At 42.4% G+C, this 23,526-nt stretch overlaps 1 protein-coding gene across 3 annotated transcripts in view; it reads right to left on the reverse strand.

The window, feature by feature from the left end:
• Positions 1 to 20,864, reverse strand: part of fryb (furry homolog b (Drosophila)) — a 55,091-nt gene extending 34,227 nt beyond the window's left edge. Inside the window, exons 1-2 of one of the 3 annotated variants that reach the window (XM_019275745.2) lie at positions 20,722 to 20,864; positions 598 to 791 (exon numbers count right to left, since the gene is read on the reverse strand). In XM_019275745.2, the coding sequence (XP_019131290.2) occupies positions 598 to 717 (120 nt within the window). In that variant the 5' untranslated portion in view covers positions 718 to 791; positions 20,722 to 20,864. Of the gene's footprint in view, positions 1 to 597; positions 792 to 6,471; positions 6,976 to 12,158; positions 12,949 to 20,721 lie in introns of those variants that run through there. The other 2 variants (XM_019275743.2, XM_019275744.2) reach the window with 2 other exon arrangements.
• Between the last annotated feature and the right edge of the window lie 2,662 nt (positions 20,865 to 23,526).

Consider the following 23,526-nt stretch of genomic DNA (forward strand, 5'->3'; position numbering starts at 1 on the left):
TCCTCCAAACCCACTAAGACAAAAAGGTTATAGAGACTTTGGCTACAGTACATCATACATATTTGGTTACTTCTGGAGGATGTGAAGTGACTCATTTTTGTATCTGTTGCTGCTCTTCAATTGCTAAAATTCAATTCAATTGTTAAAAAAAGGATCACACAATATACTATGGCACTGTGCACCACCAGCAGAGGTGATTCAGTGTCAGATGTATGTAAACTAAAACAGATAGTTCCTTCTAAAAGATGAGCTATTCAAGTCTGTTAATATGGAAAACAGGACTTTCAAATTTAGGACATAAGAATGATAAGAGAGGAAAAAAGACCTGGACTGAAATACTGTAGAAACAGCAATAGAAAGATGGCTTCATTAGGTTAGGTTATATTATCTATATAGTATATAGGGCAAGATGCTGAGGATATACTATTTAGCAGTGAGGCATATTGCAGGCATCACTTGTCTGCACAAAAAGGATTAGTCAACATATACTGTCATAAAGAGCTACTCTGAATAACACAATCAGATAAAATGTCCTAAATGATGCTGTAACCTGAGAGACTAAACCAGAGGAGACGTTATCGATGCAAAGTCACTCACCAGTGGTTCGGCCATGATGATGCGGATCTTGCGCTCTGAGAGCAAGGTGAAGTTGGCGAACAAGCTCTTTAGGACGAACTCGCCCGGCTTACTCTCAGGGTCCACGTTGACAGGCGCCATGACCACAGGACCCTTCCTCTCTCCCAAGGTTCCACTGACTGGCGGGAGGGGTGGCTTCAGTCCCACTGGAGAGGCTGGGGAGAGTCCAGACAGGTCAGTTAGTTTCAGTTAGTTAGGGATGTAAACAGAGAGTCAAATTGAATAGATGATTTATTGATTCCTCTGTGGAAAATCCATAGACATGCAAATGTGGAGAGATGGTGGAGTGATGGGCAGCCACATAGCGACACCCTGGGATCAGTTAGGGGTTTGGTAGCTTGCTCAAGGGAACCTCAGCACTACCCCTGGTAGCTCTCCAGCTACCAGTCCACCCTCCATAATTTGGTCTGTGCTGGACTTGAACAGACCACCCTGCAGTTCCCAAGCCAACTCCCTACGGACTGAGCTACTACCACCCCAATGTTGCAATCTATTCAATGGAGTGCCATATTTTAGCCTACATTTGTTTCCATTACTTTTGCAATGTAACCATGGATGTACAGACAATAGAAAACTTAAATATATGATACTCAGGAATCTTTTTCTCCATGATTCTATGATTCATGCACCTTTATTTATCACAGACTCTAAAAATATGTCTATCATGTCTGTATGTTCACATGACTCAGCAAAAGGACTACCAGTTCGGACGCAAATTGTGGCGATCTGGTCCCAAGGGTTTTAAAGGATTTTTGTTGCCTCTGTTAGCTGCCGCTGCAGCTCTAACAGCTGTGATAAGCTTCATTGAAAAGAAGCCAAATCAACAGGCCGGACTCCAACGTGTGCCTCACACAGTATCTTTGCGTCACAGCCCCCCCACCCCCTTTCCACTCGCCCATCTCAGTGTGAAAACTTCCTGGTCTAGGGTCATGTACTAACACCTTTTAACATGCTTTCCTAACATACAGCTAAACATTCTTCAGCTGCTGTTATGACCAGAATGGATCCCTGCATTGTAGAGAAACAGACGAGACACACACTCTCATGCTCTCATGTTCAGGCGCTTGTATTGATAAACCTCAGTCTCTGGAACATCACTTGATTATTTCTTTCTGAGGTTAAAACTCCTCAGACGTGACTAATTTATACTGAGTGTGTGTCCAAGTTTGACAGTGTACACTTTCCAGGCACACAGATGGACACACACAATTGCTGTGTAGTCAGTGTTTTCATTTCTCCCTCCTGATTACATCATAAGGGAGTAGTGGGGTCGATTAATTCTAGCTAGATGTAATGATAAACAGAGAAAGACAGACGGGGAGTGGGTAGCGTCGGGAAGAGACAGACCAGAAGATGATACAGGAGGGAGAGGGCACTTCCTGTCATGCGTCTCTAAGAATATTGACACGGCCTTAAAATAGAACAAACCCATCACTCTAAGAAACAACACCTTTCCATGGCGTCAGTGCACTTTAAGAGCTTAGGCAATACTTTATGGAAAAAATTGGCATGATGCACTTTGGACTATTACTACTGTCAGTCAATCATAGGTCAACCAATACAGTTCATGAAAAAACCCCATACACACTCCTAAAGTCGAGTATACCAACTTGTGCAAAAACAACAAAACAAAAACAAAGGAGGCTTGTGTGACGGCAGCAAAAAGATGAAACAACGCAACAATTCAGCTACTTCCCAGTAGTGGATAGTATGTGTGAGCTAACAACTCTGTCAAGTCTAACTGACCTTTCATGACCATGTGACCTGACCCCACCAGAGAGGTGAGGGGTAAACACTAATTCCCGGACTCAACAAGCCCCCAGCATTCACAGAGTGCAACCTATTTGCGTGAAACCCGAGCTGTCAAATGATGCAAACCCCTGCACGCTTACCGAGGCCCTTGATGAAGCTGATGACACTAGCCCTGCTCCATTTAGTTGGCACTTCCATGGTGCAGTCACACAGAGGGACGAGGATACAGTGGATAAAATGGGCAGAAAGTGGGATGGAGGAGGAATGTAACAGGGGGAGAGGGTATAAAGCTGAGGAGGGGTAGCTGAGTAGTCTACAAGTTGTACAATACAGCTCCCATGATTGATAAATAAAAGAAATTCCTTGCCGAAAATTAACGGCACAGAAGAAGTTGGTCTGTAATATCTTAACTATTGCACCATGACAGTAGCTGCAGACATCAGATTAATGTCTGGCTCGGGTTTAGCCAAAGCTGAAAGAGTGGAGCTCCATCCTTCAGGAAATGAAAGGCGGGTGAAGTGAAAGTCTGAGCCCGGAAAGAAAACTCTCATGACAGCTGTATCCCAGATTCAATCCAAATGAAACGGGAAAAAATGCCGTATCCACAGAATGGAAGCACCATAGCCAGGGTTAACCCGCCCGAGTGAGGATGGAGTGACGCCTCAGAGCTGCAAGTGCTGCAATCACAGAGGGAGAGATGTCAAAGTGTCTTCTCAAAATAACAAAAGGGACAGGCGACTAGTTTCGCTGCGAGTGAACTCTACCAACATGGATGGAAAGATATTCCACTGTGCTGCTCCGGCAGTGGCTTGTGTAGATCAGGCGCTGCGTAGGGCCCCATGCTTGAGAGCTATATGAGCCTGCACACCAACTATCAGTTTCTACTTCAGCTTCTGCTCCACCTCCTGGCATGCCATCACTCCTCTGTGTGACGGCTCCCGTGACCTTGGAATCCTTGCATTGGAAAGTTGTATTGAAGTGAAGCTCTTCTTTGACAGTGGTTTTGTGGCTGTCCTTTAGTTGTCAGAAGCAGTTAAGTAAAGTCTGCTCCTTGTGGAGATCTGACCAGAAGAGTTGGGTTGGAATTTCAACACTGCCCCGAGAGAGAGGCGAGGGGAGGAGGGAGGCGCTATATATAGACCACTGGAGGTCACTCTCTTACATACCCACCACTCCCACTGACCCCTACTCATACCCAAGTGCACACGCATGAAAACAGACACACACACAAGTACGCAACAGTTTTCCAGGACAGACCATGGCGAGTCGGGAAAACTAAGTGATTTGGTTAAACAACAAAGCAAACGGCACTAATCTAATTTAGTGAAGATTGACTCTAAACAGACATAATGTGTAAAAGCTTCTCAGTGACAGGAATTTAAGGTGTGTGTGTGTGTGTGTGTGTGTGTGTGCGTATGAATGTGTGCAAGTGTGTTTGCGTGAGCCTCATGCATGTTGGTGGAGGGAAAAGAGATGAGCGCAGGAAGTTGTAACGCCGTCCGATAGAGCTGTCGATAGATCACACCGAAGCACTTCCCGGGAAGCTTGTAGGAATTTGCCTGACTCAGCATTTTAAGAGGTGAATCAGCAGGAATCTGCCATGTCTAGTCAATACAAGTCCACCTTGGTTTAATCACATTTTCCATCCTGAAAGGATTATTTAACACACTGCGTGAGACTGAGACAAAGAGAGAAAGAAAGAATATGTGGAGGAAGAGAGACATAAAATGAATCAGCAAGTAGTTTGATGATTGTTTTTTTAAACACATATGTCAAGCATTCTCTGGTTCTAGCTTCTCAAATGTGAAGACATGAAGCTTTTCTTTGTCCTTAATCATAGTAAACAGAATGTCTTTGGGTTTTAGATTGCTGGTTGGACAAAATAGGACATCAGCTTACACTGTGGGAAATAGTTTTTCATGCTTTACAATCAGCTATCAAACATAAGTTGTCATATAGAAGTTGAAATTAAGGCTGAGATGTCGGTGCTTGGCACTTGTGTTGATAAGCAATGCAACAAGTTTCTCGGGTTGTAAAAAGATAAATCAATCGTACTGCTTGTACATTTCATTGGCTGTGTCTAAGTAAAGTGCATTGCAATGAGTCACAGCACAGACCACAAAAACACAGTGGCTGCCTTCGACAAGACCTAGCAGAGCCCAACCTGTGTGTTGTCAAAGGAGGTGGATGACGAACCGATCAAAGTATTCTGTGTGTGCAGCGAGCCTCAGTCAGTTATGAGCATATAAGCATTAAAGGTCCAGTGTGTGAAACTGAGTGGCATCCAGTGGTGAAATTGCCAGATGCAATCGACTGAGTACCCCTCACCCCGACCTCTCGTTTCAAGGATAAAAGCAGAAACTACAGTGGCTGTGAAACTCGAACGAGAAAGCTCATAGAGCCAGTGTTTGGTTTGTCCATTCTGGGCTACTGTAGAAACATAGTGATTTAACATGGCAGACTCCATGAAAGAGAACATGCACTGTCTGTAGATATAAACAGCTCATTCTATGGTAATATAAACAGAAGAATTCTTATTTTCTGTAATTATACACCAATGAAGACATAGTTAGGAATATTATATTCTATTTCTGTCAATATATCCCCATAAATGTTACACACTGGACCTTTAAATGCAATAAAAGGTACATTTGTTTAACTTAACTTAAATGACAGGTTACAATACTGCAATTAATACAATTAATCATAAAAACTAAAAACTGACTGTTAAATAATACAACTACTGATGATTCAGGGCTACACATTATTATGTCAGGGAGGCTGGCATGAGCTGGAACAAGTTTAACTTGATGAGGTCAGCTGTTTATCTTGTGATTTCACTTGATAATACCGTGCCGTACGCTTGAAACAAAAACCTAACTTGGACTTCTCAGGCCTCTTTCTTGGCTTTCTAACCCTCTGCTGCTGTCATCATCGTCGTGACCTTGGAGCGAGACAAGCCTACGTGACTCAATTTGGTCCTATAGCTGAAAATAAGCTGAAGCTTTAATGAGAAAACACGTACACCATCTCATCAGAGTCCCTGTGATTCCTTTTTTTTTATTACATCACATTAAATGGCTGAGGGGGAGCCATCAACACAACCCCATGCAATTCCTCTGGAACTCTTACACCATCATAACCCCTGCTGACAGTAACCTTCAGCACACACCTAATATATAAGCTCCACACAGCTGCCCTGCTCACACACACACACACACACACACACACACACACACACACACACACACACACACTAATACATCTTCATGGTCTGATAAAAGGGACACACACAACATGATTTAACAACAGACAGAGAGTCTTCTATATAATGTTTAAATTACTGTCCGCACATTCAGTACATGCACACAATGAAAGCTAGTGTTTGAATCACAGGGTCCTCTATCAACAAGAAAAACACTGATGTTACAGTGAAGGGTGAAGCACAGGCTTCATAGCTTACTGCAATGTCTCAGATTCATGAGGCCAGATGATGCTCAAAGTGGAGTGAAGTACAGTATGTCCAGTCTGAGAAGATGTTGTTGCTGGGCATTCATCCCAGGCTGCCCCGGAGTGACGTACAGTAGCTTTACCATCTGTTTAGTAAACACCGACTCACTGACTGAGGAACTCGGGAAGAGAGTCGAGTCTCTCGGAGTGTAAACAACACATGAAGCCGGGTCGACAGGATGCTAACACGTAAACACATTGATCTGTGCTCGTGTAATGGCACATTAAAGAACACTCTTCAATGCTCAAAGATTATAACAAACTCAAAGACTTCTTCTTTTGCTGAGTAATGTATTGTATAATTCATATAGAAAACTGCTGAGGATCCATATTTACCCTCATTTAACCCTGGAGCAGGTCTCTCTCAAACCCTTGTCCCATTATTCTATTACATAACACCAGATATTTACAGTGTCGATCATGCTGTGCGCTGCCTAACACACACAGATACACAAACAAAATAAGCGTAGTCTGTACACCGCAGGATCTACTGGCGACTCAGCGGTCAGACCGTATCGCGCATTTGTTTTGGCATACCAACGACAGCAACTGTGATGTGTTAGCCGTACTCACTCCCTCCCAAGGACTTGAGCAGAGACTTGATGCTGATGTCAAAGAAGCCTGAATCCTGCTGGCTGGTCGCCATGGCTGCGGAGGCTATGTCGCCACGGTGACAGACAGCAGAGGGGGGACAGGACGGCAGGATGAGGCGTTGCGGCCGGAGCGAGTGAGAGAAAGAGGAGCGTGTGCAGGGAGAGAGAAGAGACTGGGAGAAAGAGGGATGCGGGTGGGCAGCTGGCGATGTGAATGCTGCGGCTTTCTGCTGCTGAGCGGGTGTGCGTGTTTGTTTGTGTGCATGCACAAGAAAGTGTGTGTGCGTGTGCGTGTGTGTGTGTGTCAGAGAGAAGGAAAAAGAGAGCGGCACTCAGCCTTGACTGTGCGCTGTGTTGCTATTTTGCTGGCTAACACCCCCAGCCCCTCTCTGTTTTGCTCTCTCAGGACAGTGATACACAGATGTTGGTGGATGCAAGCAGCCAATCCTCTTAGAGGAAAGAGAGAGAGAACAGAGAGAGAGAACAGAGAGAGAGAGAGAGAGAGAGAGAACATAGCAAAGTAGATAGCAGTGCACAGAGGAAAGATGTTCAGGAGAAAACTATCGAGCAAGGGACAACAAAGTGATGGAGGAAGGGGGGATGCTGGGGTAATTTGACTAAAGGGCAGTAAGTGAATGTTTCCTGATCACTGTTGTCCAGCTCTGTTTCAGAATAAGTGCTGAGTGAGCATGCTGTAAGCCCGCCTTTGTCCAATGAGAGCCAAGAGAATCACTGAAAGGCAGACAGCACCAATAAAAAGCCAGGAATGATAACTGGTCAGTGGCAGCGCTGCCTCTGACGTGTGGCATAATATTCTGCCTACAACTTTTAGTTTAATTTTGTGTGTGAGTGTAGTGTGTGTGGTGGATAACAGTTTCCCACAATGCAATGCAGAGGTTCCTGGAGTTTTATTTTTGGCTGTGAAATGTATGCACTATAGTCAAGAGTGTAATTTCCACTGGGGATGGAGAGGACACGTTTTAAGATGCTATTTTTGTCCCAGTTACAGTTTCAGTTTGATTCATTCACTTTAACAGTATAACAGTGACCTCTTACTGCCAAACAGCAACTAAAACCCAGCTGGGAGAAAGTCCGAGTAAAAAAAAAAAAAAAAACTTGTAAATGCTCATCTGAGTCACCTTCATGTATTATTGTGCATTCACAGCTGGTGAACTTTACAAGCAGCAGTGAGTGATTTTCCCCCTGGGTCATGCCTCTCAGGCAGGCAACATACAAGCTGCCCTACCTTTTTGATAAAGATTGTTGAGGCTGTATGCAGCTTGTAAAGAAGACCTAAAGACAAAACTCTGCTGCTATAAAGTCCCACAACTCCTTTATATTCTCTGGTGAAAAATTATTTAGCGGTTTACATTTACATACACCTAAAAACAAGACCAATAATCGATCAAAGATTCCTGGGGGAGTCCATTAGTTTATAGTAATAGTGTTTATTTCTGCTGTGAAGTTGGACATTATAATACGGGCGCTTATGGAGGTTGAAATGTTCTGTAGCCAGCCTCAAGTGGTCATTCAGGGAAATTACAGTTGTTGATACTTCTGCATTGGCTTCATTTCCAAGACACAGAGGTTACCACTTGTGTTAGACAAAGGAGTTCGGACACAAAACATCCAGATCTGAAAAGACTGTCTGATACGGCGCCAACGCAAGTCCAGCTAAGATATTCAAAAGGCACGTTGGAGACTGAAGATTGGAAACTCTTGAAGTTATCATAGACAATGTATATCTGGGGACTGTCTGTTGTACCAATCTGCTACATTCGAAGGTTGGGTGGGGGTAGGGGAACGAGTTTGAGAGGTTCAATCTGACTGGGAAAACCTAAACAGTCCTACATCCCGTGAGTTTTTAGAGAACGGCTAACTACTGTTTGGCGTTCACAAGTCAAGAATGTATTACATATCTCAAGACTGTCAAATGTAACTTGACTTTTTAGTTTAGTTTCATTCCGACAATGTGAATGATTTTCAGGGTGCATGATGCATGAGTCACTGACTGCTCCTAAAGAGAAAAGTTTTCAGTCAATCAATATTTAATGATGCCAAATGAATTTAAGTGAACTAGAGTGATCGGAACTCTTTGTGTCTTTCATCTCTGCTGTTTTGAGTTGTGTAATGTAAAGTAAAGTTGCTTTACTTCCCCCCTTTAGTAATAATAAAGACCAACAGCAACATTTACCAGCACTGTGCTTGCGGCGGATATTAACGTTCCACGTTACTGCTGTGGTTAAATTCTTAAGTATAGTTTCTGACAATTACACAATTAGAATAGAGAAAATAAAACTCTCTGCCTCCACCTTAAACCGCCACATATTCTCTTGGCTGTTCTCACAATCGTCTGTCTAAGTGGAGAGGTATGATGGCTGTCACGGCGATGATGCTATGGTTGGTTGAGTAAGAGTGGAAGCACAAGTGGATAATTAGGGTCATCATGTAATTCCCTGAATGAACTGCGGAAGTGCCACAGGACATGTGAACGGGTGAGGGAGGGAGAGATGGAGGCAGGGGCAGGGGGAGTCAAAATGACAGGGGGGGGGCTGGTGGTAGAAAGTGCATAGGATACAGTATCATGCGACGCTGCAGCTCACAGGGGAGCTGCCGAGCACAGGATGGCCTGGTTCACATTAACAGACAATTACAGTCAAATCTCAAAGGAGGAGAAATATAGCAGAGAACCACTGCAGGCCTATTCCTGTCTGCAACTTCTGCTTACTCTGTTACAGACCTGGGCCAAATACTATCAGCAAATAACAATTTCTGCCTGTGTGTTAACCTGTTAACAAGTTTTCTGTGTATCCTACACATGCTGGTGCACCAAGACGCTGAACTTAAAGATTATTACTCAATAATATTTTACCAAACTTGATCTCATCTCTGCGTCACTCACTCTTCTTACTGACTGATGACTGTTTGTTGACTCTATTCCCCACATTTCTCACTGGTATAAAAGTTACATGTGTGAGCTGTGGGACTGTGGGAGCTTTTAGTTGTTGTTGTATGGGCAAACTTCCTTGTGTGAGAGGGAAAGCTGTGGGTAAGGCAGAGTAGGAACAACATTTCTTGAAAAAGAAATCTCCAAATTAGGATGCCGTTTGTCTCTATGGCAAAAACGATCTTCAGCTTCTTTCGATGTAAACGAGATGTTCTGTGTGTGAAGAGGGAACAGCTGCCGGGTGTTTGTCAGAGTGCACCTCACGTCTAAGATATTTAAATCTATTCAAATCTATGACCTACAATGAGAACAGGGATATATTTAACACAGAGTGACTCACATTTATTCAGCGTAAAAAAAAAATTCATGGACATAAAACACACATATGCACACAGACATACACACACACCCTTATGGAGCTCCTAGGATTCCTCACATTCTGAGCAGGGGCCTGGGCATGCCAGCTGTTGGAATGTGACTCCTCCACACACATAGTGCACACACACACACACACAGATACATATATTCATACATACACACAGACAAATGCGCATGACATGCGTTACACTGCATTCCGTTTAACCTCAGTTTAAAGATGCGTTTAATCTTTCTGATGGAGGCATTCTGAGGAGTCGCATACATGAAGTACATCAAACAGCATGATGTCATTTTTTTTCTTTTCGAGTTCTTTTTGGGACCCAGCTCTTTCAATATTCTGATATTCAGTCTAAGCTGATACTTTAAATGTTGATTAAATAAGAAATGAACACACTGAATTAACAGACATTGGCCTCTAAATTTGGTACACTTTATTTTTCATGAGCAACTTGATCCAATTATTGAGTCTGAGAAATAAAATGCGAGAACGTGAAACTGATGTGACACACTCTGTTGGATTTGTTGGATCTTGATCTTCTGTTGAACAATCTTTGGTTGAGTCCAGACACAAATTTTCAGAGAGCACACAACAGCCAAGTTTTATTTTGGCTCGACATCAAGGTCCTGACAAAATTAACATTAATTAGCATCAGCTGATATGATTAAAATCTTAAATTCCACTGATTGACGAATGAAGTAATCGTGCCAGCCTGGATGGGTTAAATGCAGAGAAGTAATTTCACATTCAACATGATAAATAAAGTTTCTAAAATTCGAAAGTAATCATTAGTACTGACTCAACCACATAAATCACATCTGTTAAATACTACCAAACGTGGCGCTCATCCATCTTTCTCATATGTTCATCTGACATGTGGTTGTGAATGTTAACCGGTCCATCATAATGCAGCAGATGAGCGTACACACACACACACACACACACATACATTCACACACAGATAGAAGCCACAAACAACAGCAGATGGAGTGTTTATGGCTCACAGTTCACACAGTGGTGTCTCCTTGACACAGCTGGGTTGATCAAAAAGACAGCTCTTGTGAAGAATGTGTGTGTGTTTCAGTGGTTCTCATGCCAGGCATACCTGTCTCCCCAACATCAAAGCCTCAGTCATGCGCATTATGGCAGCACAGAGGACCCACAATATTCAAATCCATGGCATTTCTCGTGTCGGCAGTTTGACTTTCTTGATCTGCGTGCTCACTTATTGAGGAGTCACTGTTTTCCTGAAAGACGTGTTTGTGCAGGTGGTACTTGGTTACACAGGCACTACCTCACTCCAGATTTCCCCTCTCACTGTACGCCCACTTTGCTCTATTCTTTTGAAGTGCAGCCAAATCCCACTGAAAAATGTATAGTCAGACACAAAATGACTGCCAAACCTCTCTGCTCCATTCTCCCTTTGCCGTTAAACTGAAATTAACTTCTTCTGACTTTTCCTCAAGTGTATACTTCCGTACCATTAATGGCTGTGATGTCGGTGACCTCAAAACAAAGGATTACTATGTGGACAGACTCAAAGTGTAGGGCCTGCTTTTGATTTTGACCTGGCTGTGGCTTTCCAGGAATAGACAGAAACACTGGTTCTGGTTGTCCTCGCAGAGATCAACTGATACTATTGTATTATTGAGTAGACAAGCACAGAGGGCAAGTCGCACAGATAAAGAGATCATCCTGCAACTAAAAGGTTACAAGTTCAGGCAGTGATGTGTCAAAGTAGGAGAAAAACAAATACAGACTGACTACTGCTGTCATGTCTGGTAAAACGCTGGTAGACTGTTGTGAATACATATTTATATATCTTAATGAATAAGCCCAGGTCTATTATACTTTGACTGACAACTTAAGGTCTTGGTGTTCTCCCACAGTTGGAAGTGTTTGGACATGAAATTCCCAGAAGTTAAGGTAAGCTGAGAAAGAGTGGGAGGTTTGAGCAGAAAAAACACACGAAGCCAAGACTACACGAGCAAGTCTTTTTCACATTCTGCAGAATACGGATTAGTGGAGTAATCTTTGGGTGTTTTCTCAGAACACAGGAGGTATGTATCACTTTCCCAGGGTCAACAACACAGACAGGTCCCAGCAGAGTGACAGCAAAGAAGAGCCTGGTTCTGGCACAAAGAAAGGGTCTAAACAGGTAGTCAGAGATCTAAAATTACTTTAAATCCCAGGATGTTCAACCAGCCTTTCTACCATTTCCAGCTTGACAAAGCCCCTAAGGTCGTCACATTAGCATTCACGTTGAAACTAACCAGAACTATTACAAAACCAAACTGCTGTATGGCACTAACGGTCACTCTAATAAAAGCATGTCTGCTCCTACCTCCGATGATCCTTGTTCTCTTTCTGGACCTAGACTGGATCTTTGTAAACCTCCCAGTGAAATCGCTGGGTTCAAACATGTCCAACGACAGGGAGGCAATACGCTCCAGAACTATCCCATCCTGGCCTTGGCTCTGGTTCTCCAGATCCTGGTCCTGACTTTGCTTCAGAGAGTGGCCATCGCAGTGGTCTGAGGTGACGCTTTCAGCCACAAGGCTGGTTGTGCTTCCTACATCTTCTAGAGACATGTCTCCACTGTCAAACCACTCCAAGTAGTCAAAAGTTGGCCCTCCTCAGAGCTAGCAAGGAGACACTACATGATGTTTAGACAGTAAGTCTAGTGTAAAGTCAGCATAAAAAGTCTTGTTCCAGAGAAACAGCACTTTGAAAAAGAAAAAAAAAGATTTAAACAGACTGTTCAGGCACTCCTAAAATCCCAGGTTTCAGTTCCTTCATGTCCTTTTTGTCCACATGCTGGTATCCAGTTTCTTTTCACACCGGTTTCTTCTCCTTCTTTATGTCGAGTCCATTCAATCCAGAGACAGTGAGCTCATTGCTTTGTTGTTACAGATACACAGCTCTCCTGAGAGTTCAGGTTCTCCCAGTGAGAGCTCCTTTTGTCACTCTTGTTTTGGATGAGAAAAAAAACAAAACCAACTCTCTCCGAGTCTTCTTTTGTTTAATTCCTGTAAAAGTACAGCTGTCTTCTCCTTACGTGCCCTGTTTTTGCTCTCACCTGTTCTTTGTTTCTCTCTCTGTCTTTCTCACTCCTCTGAGTCTCTGAGGCACAGCTCTGTTTCTCCGCTCTCAGGTGGTGAACAAGGGAGGGATCAATTGCAGGAACGCAGCTTGATTGGGTGGTTTGGGAAATTTGGGTGGTTCTCTTATCCCTTCTCCCTCAACGTCTTCTTTTTCTCTCTCTCTGGGTTCCCACCCCCTCCTCCTCTTCCTTCTCCAGGACTGTTTGGCAGAAAATTACTTTTCTTTTGTTTCCTCTCTCATACACCTGCTTCCTTCTGGTTTCATCCTTACCACCTCACATAGTAGTAAAGATTCAGGCAGCCGGCACATGGCGTGTGGGTGTGAGTAAAAGAGGTGCTGTCTCCACTCACTGGTCGAGGCTGTTTAGCCAGTTACAGTAACTTCAATGTGTTAATGGTGTAGGATTACTGAGAGGAGACACACCTCTTTACAGGAGGGGGAAACAAAGGCAAACACAAACAGGAAGACTTCTAAACTGGGACAGACACAAAGTGTGAAAATCAGCAATTAGTTTGTACTGTTAAGCAGATTTCAAAGATAAATCTGAGGCAGCATGGTGAAGCAGTTCCAAATCTGACAAACATCCAAACATCCAGCATACTGGTTTAAAAAACAGTGACAACTGCATGTCCAATGTCATGCTGGAAATAGCTAGGGAAAAGTCAATCCTGAAAAGGAACCAAGGAACTAATCTAGGTCACAAACCAAAATCACCTCGTGCCTCTTATCTACAACAACAAATCTAACAGGAAGTAGAGTGTGCTGTTTTGATTTAGCCCTAACCAGGCTTACATGTGGTCTGTAATGTTAGCAAAATGACTCTTAATGTCTGATGTGTTGCCGCTCCCTCAATACTAAAGCAACAGAAATGTTCCACAAACAAGTTTTCTAGAAAGTAAACTTAAGCTCTTTTACACTGCAGACAATGCTCTCAAACTATTATTCTTTATCCCTCAAGTCTGTTTTAGTTTGTCCTGTATTTGACTCTCTCTCTGTAGGTAGAGTAGTTATTATCTCTCAGGAGACACCTACCCTGAGGTGACTTCCTGGTGTTTATGCCACTATTGTCATGACATCAGCTCTGATGAGCGCCTCACCTGAGTGCGCGACAACAACACACCGTTCATATCCTCTTTAAAAAGACCACCACACAGGTTTATGACATTGTGTCCATGCTGTGACCTGTTAAAATCTATGAAACAAGTAAAAGATCTGACAGAGGATCAGATACTGTTTTCTCACGGTGTTCCAATGCCAATGCATAGGCTTAAAAGAAATATCCTCTGAATGAGGAATTCCTTGATTTTCTCTGTTTTTTTTTAAAGAAAGTGAGATGTTTAAACAGTTTCTAAAAATATGTCTCACAATCAGCCATCTGCCAAGGAAGCAGTTAAAGGTGGCAAACAAGCGCAGGGAGGCACTGTGCCAAAGTCAGTTAGAAAGGCGTGCCATCCCCTAGGGGAGTACAACAGCCAAGTATTAAGACAGACTCCCGCACACATACACACACACACACACATGCATGCATGCGCACACACACACACACACACACACACACACACACACAGAAGATTGTTTTTGTCTTTTAATAAAGTGACAGCTCAAGCCAGGTTGAACCAATCATCTTCAGGAATGTTTAGAAAAAATAAACTAATCTATTCAAGCATGTGATGTTTTTTTTTTATTTTTGTGCATCGTTCAATCTGATGTACATGATAATCTATGACATGTTAACAGAAAACACTGTGTGCGAGATATTCGACCTGGCACTGGCTGCACAGTTGTTGATGGATGACAGTGGACTCCACTGGGATTCTCTGACAAGCTCCTCAGGTTTGTCTCCGCTCTGTTTGCCTGACCTGATTACTCACCGTTTGTCCTCAGCAGGTCAAATGCAGTCAATCTCACTCTTCATACACACAGGATAATCCCATCTATTCTCCCCTTTGCATGTCTTTTAACTCCGTAAAGTAAATTAGTAATGATTGTTTTTATGGGAGTAGACAGTTGGTCACCTTTATGTGAGATACAGGGTGGTGTATGGCTGACAAGATAGCTCAGGAAGTCTAATAAATGCATCTCATCAAATACACAAAAGGAATCACTGGAGGTCATGTTTTATGCCTTATACATCGCTGATCATCATAATTATTCTTTTTTTAATATCTTAACCCCATTTTTCTCCTGGGTTAGTAAGCAGATGTTGCACATAAATCAGCCTGAATATGAATTATGAGGTAAGCATCACCTTCCATCCACTGTACAGACATGCTTCGGTTGACTGGGAAAAGCAAACACACCCAAACAGACACACAAACCGCTGGGTCGTGGCCTGTTTTTAGCCTGCAATGTTGGGTAAACAGCAAGTACGTCCTAATAACTATGATTTCCCCTTTCGCCTCAGAGCCCCTCTATCAAACCCATTTCATCCAGCTCCTCTCATCACACCACTCACTGTTCTGCTCAGTGTGTGTGTGTGTGTCTGTGAGACAAAATGGTGCCAGCCATCCTGACATACTGTCTGAAAAATAAAAGTATTTCCTCTCACACCCACACAAAGGTCAAAAAGAAGCCGCAAAGAATGTGCCGCGATCACTTTCTGCCACTTGTTATCATCATTAACAATCTCCTTTGCTTCTTCTCCATCACATAGTGACTTCATCCATGTAGCAGTGTATCAAAAAGCCAGTGTCCTGTGTTTTAAATTCAGACGATGGAGCTACCTGGTGGTTTACATTTGGTCCACAAATCGTGCCTTTAAGCACAGTGCATAAATTGAGCCTTTGAGCATGCTATGATGATGCTATCAGCAGATAGCACATACTTGTTTCAGGTATGCGTCTTGTTCTTTTATCTCCCCAACCTCTTATTCTCCTCTCTCCAGAGGCCTCTCCTACAATGGAAAAAAAAAGCTTTTATTATGTCTCCTGTCAGTCAAAAATGTTGTCATGTTAACAGTTGCCCAGATTGCCCCAGATGCTCAGCAACCCAGTCTAACAGGAGAACTGAAGACATAAACAAGTTTACTTTTGGCTTAGGCGCTTTAGTGAGGCTGCAGTTCAGAGGTTCACTGTGACGACGGCTGAAATAAATGACAGGAGTGTCTCACCGCAATAATCAATCTCTCTGGGACAAACAATGCTTCACACACATTTTTGTTCCCAGTTGAAGCCTGAGATTTATTCTCAGTATATGATCCATTACATATTTTCAGTACCAGCACCAGACAAAATATGAAAACTGTATTTAGTGGGACATCTTGGTGGCTCTGTTGGTTAAAACACGTACCAAGAAAGTATTTAATAACCTGTAATTATATATTATTATTGACAATTAAGACATTCTACATCATTAACCTAGCATTGTTTTTTCTGGTCATTAAACACGCATTGGGGCCTACCCATCTGTTAAAACCAGTTTGAGGAAAGTCAAAGTGGATTAACAGGCACAGTAACTACTGCATGTGTACTGGCATTATGCTGACTGAGTCGTGAACTCAGGGTGCTGCACATGACTTCTCAGAATGAACGTCAGACTTTCACTTCTCTTTGCACTGATTTATTTGCAACATCCCTCTTGATGTAATTAGGAGCTGACAGAGGCTCTGAAGCTGTCTGATCAGTCTTAGCGGGTATGGTGGCAGCAGGGACGGTGACATGATTATCAGACGGCATGTTGTTGTTTTGATTTTCATTCACTTGAATTTGTAAGATCTGTTACGAGGCTACAGAGCGACAGTTTAATGTGATATTAAAACATAATCTACACTGAAATGAACTGAAATTATTTCGTTCTTTTATATTAGAAATGTATCAAGCTTAAACCTTTACAATACTATATTAACTACTAACTGTAGTGACAGTACAACTGATAGTACTAACTATGATTACTGCCACTGCTGATCACATGAGCAGTAACAATAATATCAGTGAGATGACCTTCACGTTTGTTCTATCTCCTGCTATCATCAGGCCTACACTCTGGCTCTGCAACGGTGCCCCCTTGAGCCTATTACAGATATTAATCCTGCTTGTTCAGTTAGTCACATATCTGATTCAGTGGGCTTTGAAGACACTCTCTTGGTTGTTTGTTTTCAGACTCTGCTGTTCCTTTGTTAGGTAAGTCAACATTTAGTTCAGCTGCCTGCTTAAACTCTCTTCAGACTGCAATATGTGCGTTAACTGGAACTTAAAATACAATACATGTTTGGATAGAGACATTAAAATATGCGATCACATACATTTGTTCTTGCACAAATATTAGCCATAGATGTGCACATACAAACAGGGTACAGTATGCCCACAGGCCTTTCCATACATATACAGAGGTGTTATGTAACGCTGTATCTGGGCTCTAATACAGTGCAGACTGATACATCAGCAAACAGCCTTCTTCTTTAAAATCTAACAGCAGTGGAACGTCCCCCGGACCATTTATCTCCAGTCCTGACTCAAATACACAGAACACACGTCATATAAATTCATTTCATAACCAAAACTCTATATAATTATGTCAACACGAGGCTGTGTTTTAGATGAAAATAGTACTCTGCTACTCTTTAAACAATACCCATGAGGCGAGCTCACACATAACATAAGATAATAAGCTAATCTCTCAGCACCTGAGGTAGGAGTCACATGTGATGGTCAGGAATATGTGTGTGTGTGTGTGTGTGTGTGTGTGTGTGTGTGTGTGCGTGTTTACCGATATCTGTATATGTATGAGCTTGGGTGTGCTTGGTAGAAACACTGAGTTATGTAATGCAGTGAGGATGAGGTGCTGGGTGGTATCTATGGAAACACACAGCAAGGAAAGACAGATAGTTCACCAGCTTCATCAGTCGGGAGTGTATGAGGTCAGACACAGTTTCTGCTTCTTTCCCACTCGCAGATGAGGCCTGTAAACACCACGTCACAAATAGAGCAGTGTGTCACTGGGTAAAAATGTACACTTAATGCAAGAGACCATGAGAGACCGTGACACCCACATAACAACACATGAATTAACCATTTAACCACAGCGCCCACGCTTTGAGCTAAATATGTTGTCACAAGGTCACACTCCCTCCCTCTCTCTCCCTACTGTCCACTAACTACTAGAGACACCAATATAAAACATAAACATACTCTAGTTGGTATTATTGTCCTGTCATCGCTGATTAGAGGGTTGGATGATTTGTTTCTTGCACAAACACTGAAGGTGGTGCACAGGTCTCACTATGAAGAATAGAAAACCACGCTGCAAACACACTGTGCCACCAGAGTTTAACTTCAAAAAGAGCTCATGGAATAGAAATTCACTGCAATTTTAGCAGGTCATAATATGACAATATATATTTTTGAAAACTGATAGCACCATCATACTCAGGGGAAACAATAATGGTAAAGCATAAAACAATCCACTACAACTGGAGACATGTCACAGTCATATGCACTGCTGGGATTAAACAATCACTCAACCAAAGCATGGTACAGCTTAAGGGAGCTCAACCACTGCCACGCGGACATTAAAAAGACCCTTTCAAGTTACACTTAAAGGATTAAGAAATGTCAAAAAGAAGCCACGGAAGGATTAAAAAACTCTGACCTGCTAAAGCCACACTGGATAAACTACAAAAGGCATGGAGGCTGAAGTTTTGACACATGGAAACACACTGTGTTACTCAAACAGGAGAATAAGGCCAAGCAGCATCCTCTGTGGTTGGGAAATGAAGCCAAAGTGCCAAAAACTGTAATTCCTCAAGCAGCCACTTGAGGCGGGTTACAGAACATTTCAACCTCCAAAAGATGTTCAACGTTCACAGCAGAAATAAACATGTTTACAGCCTGGTACTAAAAACAGTTTTGGTCTCTATAGCTAATTTCCCCGTTCATGACAACTGTACTGAGGGTGAATTTATATACAACCCCCCTGTTAAAATGATATTAAGGCTTAAAGTTATGCATGGCTTGTTTGAGCACCCATGAGTCATTGAGCCCACCTCAGGTCTGCTGATGATCCACTTCTTGACGTCAACATGGCCGTGGCCAGAGACGCCTATTCTGAGCTTCAAAATGGCTCCTTGGAAACTTGTGACATCACGCCTACACTATCCATTCTATTATCTGTCATTGGCTGAGGCTTAAAATAAGTGTGCATAGCCACGGCTACAGTGTGTTTTTAATATAAGATTGAATACTTGTTTTTTGTCAGATGGTAAACAAACTGTGCTGAGACATAAAAACGCATCAATATACTGTATCTATTGGTCCTTATTGTCACAATAATGTAAACTCAGGAGGACTTTTTTCAGGATCCTGAAGGACTGCTGAGTGTTTATCAGTGATCTGATTGGTCATCGATCAGGCCACCGATACATTTTGATAGGATACTCTGAAGTGAACCAAAACAAAGCATGCTCGTTTACAGACTGTGTGCACATTTGGACACAAACAGGAGTTGAAAAAAGCCTCACTGTTTTTTACATGATTAGAAAAGATTATCTCTGAGTCAGTAGAAAATCCTAATTCCTCACATTCTCTAAAGCCTGCATGCAAAACGCGCCTGCTTAATTCTTGTTGTAGTTTTTCCTTCTACCTTAAATCACGCAGTGACAACTTTATGATAATACTTATGTGTAAGCTTAACTTGATGATGAGGAAAGGATAACCTTGTGGTACTAGTGATAACCCTGAGATTGGGGGCATGTATGTAGGAGTGGGAGGAAGGTCAGAGAAGCACAGCACTGTGACACACATGAAACACTGTCTCTGTGTGTGTGTTACTTGTAGCGTTAAGACCAGACACAGAACAATGGAGTTAACTGGGTCGCCGTTTGCCGGCTGGCTGTGCCAAACAGCTGGGGAGATGGAGAAGGAGAGCATGATTGAGTCATGAGGAAGGAGGGGGTGGGAGGGTGAGGAAGAAAGAGGAATGGGCCTGAAATGGGAGCATGAAGAGACCAGGCTGCAGAGGTACAATCATCCCGATCCCTGCTCATTAACCACACAGCAAACTCACCAAAGTGTGAGGCGGATCATTACATTACAATCAAAAAATATACAACATACATATATGAATGTGTGAATCCATTTTGATGACAACAAATGAAGGTGCCCACCGTAGTGGTGCTGGCTGCTATCTGGCTGTACACTGGATGAGAGTGTGTGTAAATAATACATGCTGTAACACTGGCTTCATCCCACTAAATGTTCAAGCTGACTCCTGAACATCTCTGTGAACTCTCTGATCACTAACACTGGGCCAAGTTTCACCATTTGAAGGCTCCACCAGCCATCACTGTGTGTTCACAATGACATCAGTCATCAGTGAGTGGTCCAGAGGCTCAGACATGATGCCAGACAGGCAGAGAGAAACGTCCATGTGTTGTGTTACACTACCAAATGATGTATGTAGCAACTGGCAATTGTGCCTGGTATTTCGTTGATGTAAGCTGCCTAGCTGGTGGCTAACATCTTATCGTTCCCCGCCATCACTGAGTGTGTATTTACAAGCAGCCCCGCCGTCAACATAAAGGCTGTTGCTTAGCTCATGAGCCTCACAAAGCACCGCGGCATTGTTCGCTGTGCGACTGCTACCACGGAAATGTGGAAGCGTGTTTATGTTTGTCACATCTTCTCTTGGCTGTCGACCACCACAACAAGCTATGCCCGGAGCTAACTCAGTAGCCAGCGAGCTAGTACACGCGCCCGTGTCAGTTATATCGATGTTACATCAAGACATCGCTCGGTTGCCTTTGTATCAACACAGAAGCGTTAAACCCCGCCAGACTCGGCACTACTGCGACATTAACTGAACGGTACCTTTTCTGCGTCGACCTCGACGGTTACAGGATCATTTCCTGCCACGGGCTCTTTGTTTATGTGGTTTTGTGGCTTGTTTTCATCAATCCGTCTCCTATCTCTCCTCCAGGAGTCGTGCCGCCCCAGCTGACAGCACCAATGCTCGGGATGACAGGGCCCCGCCCTTAGCAACCAATCATATGCCGACATTCTGGAAACTGAGGTAAGAGACGTTTTCTATTGGTTGGTGCCGATGTCCATCAATGTGTCGCTAGGGGCGCACCTTGGACCAAGGGCAGGACACCTGCCACGGAAGGATGCTGAGCGCCGCAGGTGCGGTCAAATCAAGTGATGAAAGAGCCGCAAAAAGAAAATGTTGCAGCGTGATAACAGACGGCTCTAACACAGCACGCTGCACGAAATAATGACGAGACGAAACAGGCAGCTTCTCTCTTTTTTAATATCATATAAAAAGGTTCACAATGCACACATCCTAACCACCACTTTATCTCATAAGATGAATTTACACATATTGTTATTCTTTATATCTTAAATACTTACTTGGCTTGTACAGCATATACTAATATGATATTTATTTAACCTGTACATTCAAATTATCTAAATTTCTCAACCCAGTGAAATGTATGTTACTATTGTTCGTTGAAGAACCTCTTAGGCTATATAACCATTATTTAATTAGGAAGTCACATTTAAGTGAGACCTTGTCAAGTCACGGTCAAATAGCAGCAACTGATGCGTAACAGGAACCACAACATCAGAGTATATATTACATATTATATCTAGGCGTACAACACATTACTCTACTCCATTCATACATTTCTCTCTAATATGTAATTATATGATTTGCTTATGGCAACAATGTTCTTCTTTCATGCTGTATGTATACTTCTTATTTTTTTTGTCATATGCATTCATTTCACAACATTAGTTGTCAGTTACTTTGCAACTGAAGCTTATTAATACTAAATATAAATCAACTTATAATGATGATGTATTATTATGGATTAAGATGCCCAGTACTATATAAAAAAGCTGAAATTAGCCTCACCTCTACCAGCTTCAACATTAGTGATGCTTACACATGAATGAATGACTAATTATAATTCAGTAATATCTCACTGGAATGGACCATTCTGCACATTGAGTACTTATACGTTTGGTAAAAGATCATGGATGTGTGGGAAGATGTTGATGATGGGGAAATATTATGGTCCATTGTGGGGAGATGTGCAGGGTTGTCAGTCTGGATCACAGAGGTGTGGTGTGGGTGTGGGATAGAATAGGGTGTGGGGTCTGTGTGGCTAAGGGAGGGGTGAACTGAGGCTCCTGTAGTTCCACTGAATCTGTTCCATTTAGTTACTCAGGCTGACCCCCTCTCGCCTTGAATCCACATCCCTGATGTTTTCCTGGAGCTTTCGCTCCAGCTTCCCCCGATATGCCTCCTTGCCTTCCCTCAGCTTGCGTTTCAGCTTTCTCTGCACGCTCCTCAGTAGCAGTAACATTAGCATACATTAAGCCCAAGGTTTCTCTGATGGGGCAGGTCACAAACTGTTGAAAGGTTGGTTTAAGTATATTTTGATGCAAATAGTGTAATTTTTCCTAAGTAATGTTAATAATGCATGACTTTTACTTGTAAATATTTCTGTGGTATTGCTACTTTTACCTCAGAAAAATATATGAATACTTCTTTACCTCTGTATGGCAGCATTAAAAAACAAACAGCTCTGAGGTTTTGATAGCTCATGGGAAATGTAGTGCTGAATGATAATAAGATGAGTTTTATCTGTACAGTTGTCATTGATATGGTCATGGGTGCCTCCCAGGACTTAAATAACATCCACATTTCCCTCACTTCTTTGAGCCATTAGCTGTTCTCACTGAGGATACATGAAAAGTCGTGAGGAAACCAGGCGAGGAGAGGAGACGAGGAGGTGACATCTGTTTCATTTCACAGCTAGTGTAGAGACTTTTGATGGAGTTTGTGTTTTGACACCTGCACTGTGTTAATACAAATAACAATACACAGTTATCAATGTCAGAGTAGCAGCACATGAATAACAACCTGCATTCTATATATATTTATACTGTGTGTGTCTGCTCAGAGGCACTTCTACTTACCAATTGTTTCTTTATTATTTGTATCTATATTTATTCATATTTTGATTGTGAATTAATTATTGAATAACAGAATATGATTGAAAATTATATATTAGACTGAATGTTTCAGGGAAATTTGAAATTATGTAGGCTAGCTCATATCAAACATGACACTCAGGAATCATAATAATAATCAAAAATCAGGAATGATCAGCACCAAATGTGACAGAACAGAAATGACGATAAATGATATGAAACAGACAGACAGACTCTCCTCTATCGGACTTTCATTGTAATCAATAATAAGAGTTAATGGTGGAAATAACAGATTATGAAAAGAAAAAAACATTTGCAGTTGATCTGCTATCTGTCTTCACTCTGGTATAAAACTCTCAGATCAGTCTGATCAGCTGCAGCATCCAATCTATAACTGATATCCAATAAGGGGGCGTGTCAGCAGGTAAAAGACTTCTGTGAAGGGTGCTCTCGTGAATCCTCACTCACGGCTACTCATAAATCTCCTTAATCCTCGAAGCAAAAATAATAGAAGACAAAAAGATTTGAGATGCATCCCATTTGGGTTCAGCTTCACAAAAAAAGATTTTTGCTTAAAGTATGCATACAGAACTCTCACATTCAGCTTTTTAGAATGAAAGATGAAACTAACAGACAAGTGGGGCAGCGCTTCAGCAATCTATTGGGTGCATT

Source organism: Larimichthys crocea, chromosome II (genome assembly GCF_000972845.2).
Source record: "Larimichthys crocea isolate SSNF chromosome II, L_crocea_2.0, whole genome shotgun sequence".
Taxonomy (NCBI): domain Eukaryota; kingdom Metazoa; phylum Chordata; class Actinopteri; family Sciaenidae; genus Larimichthys; species Larimichthys crocea.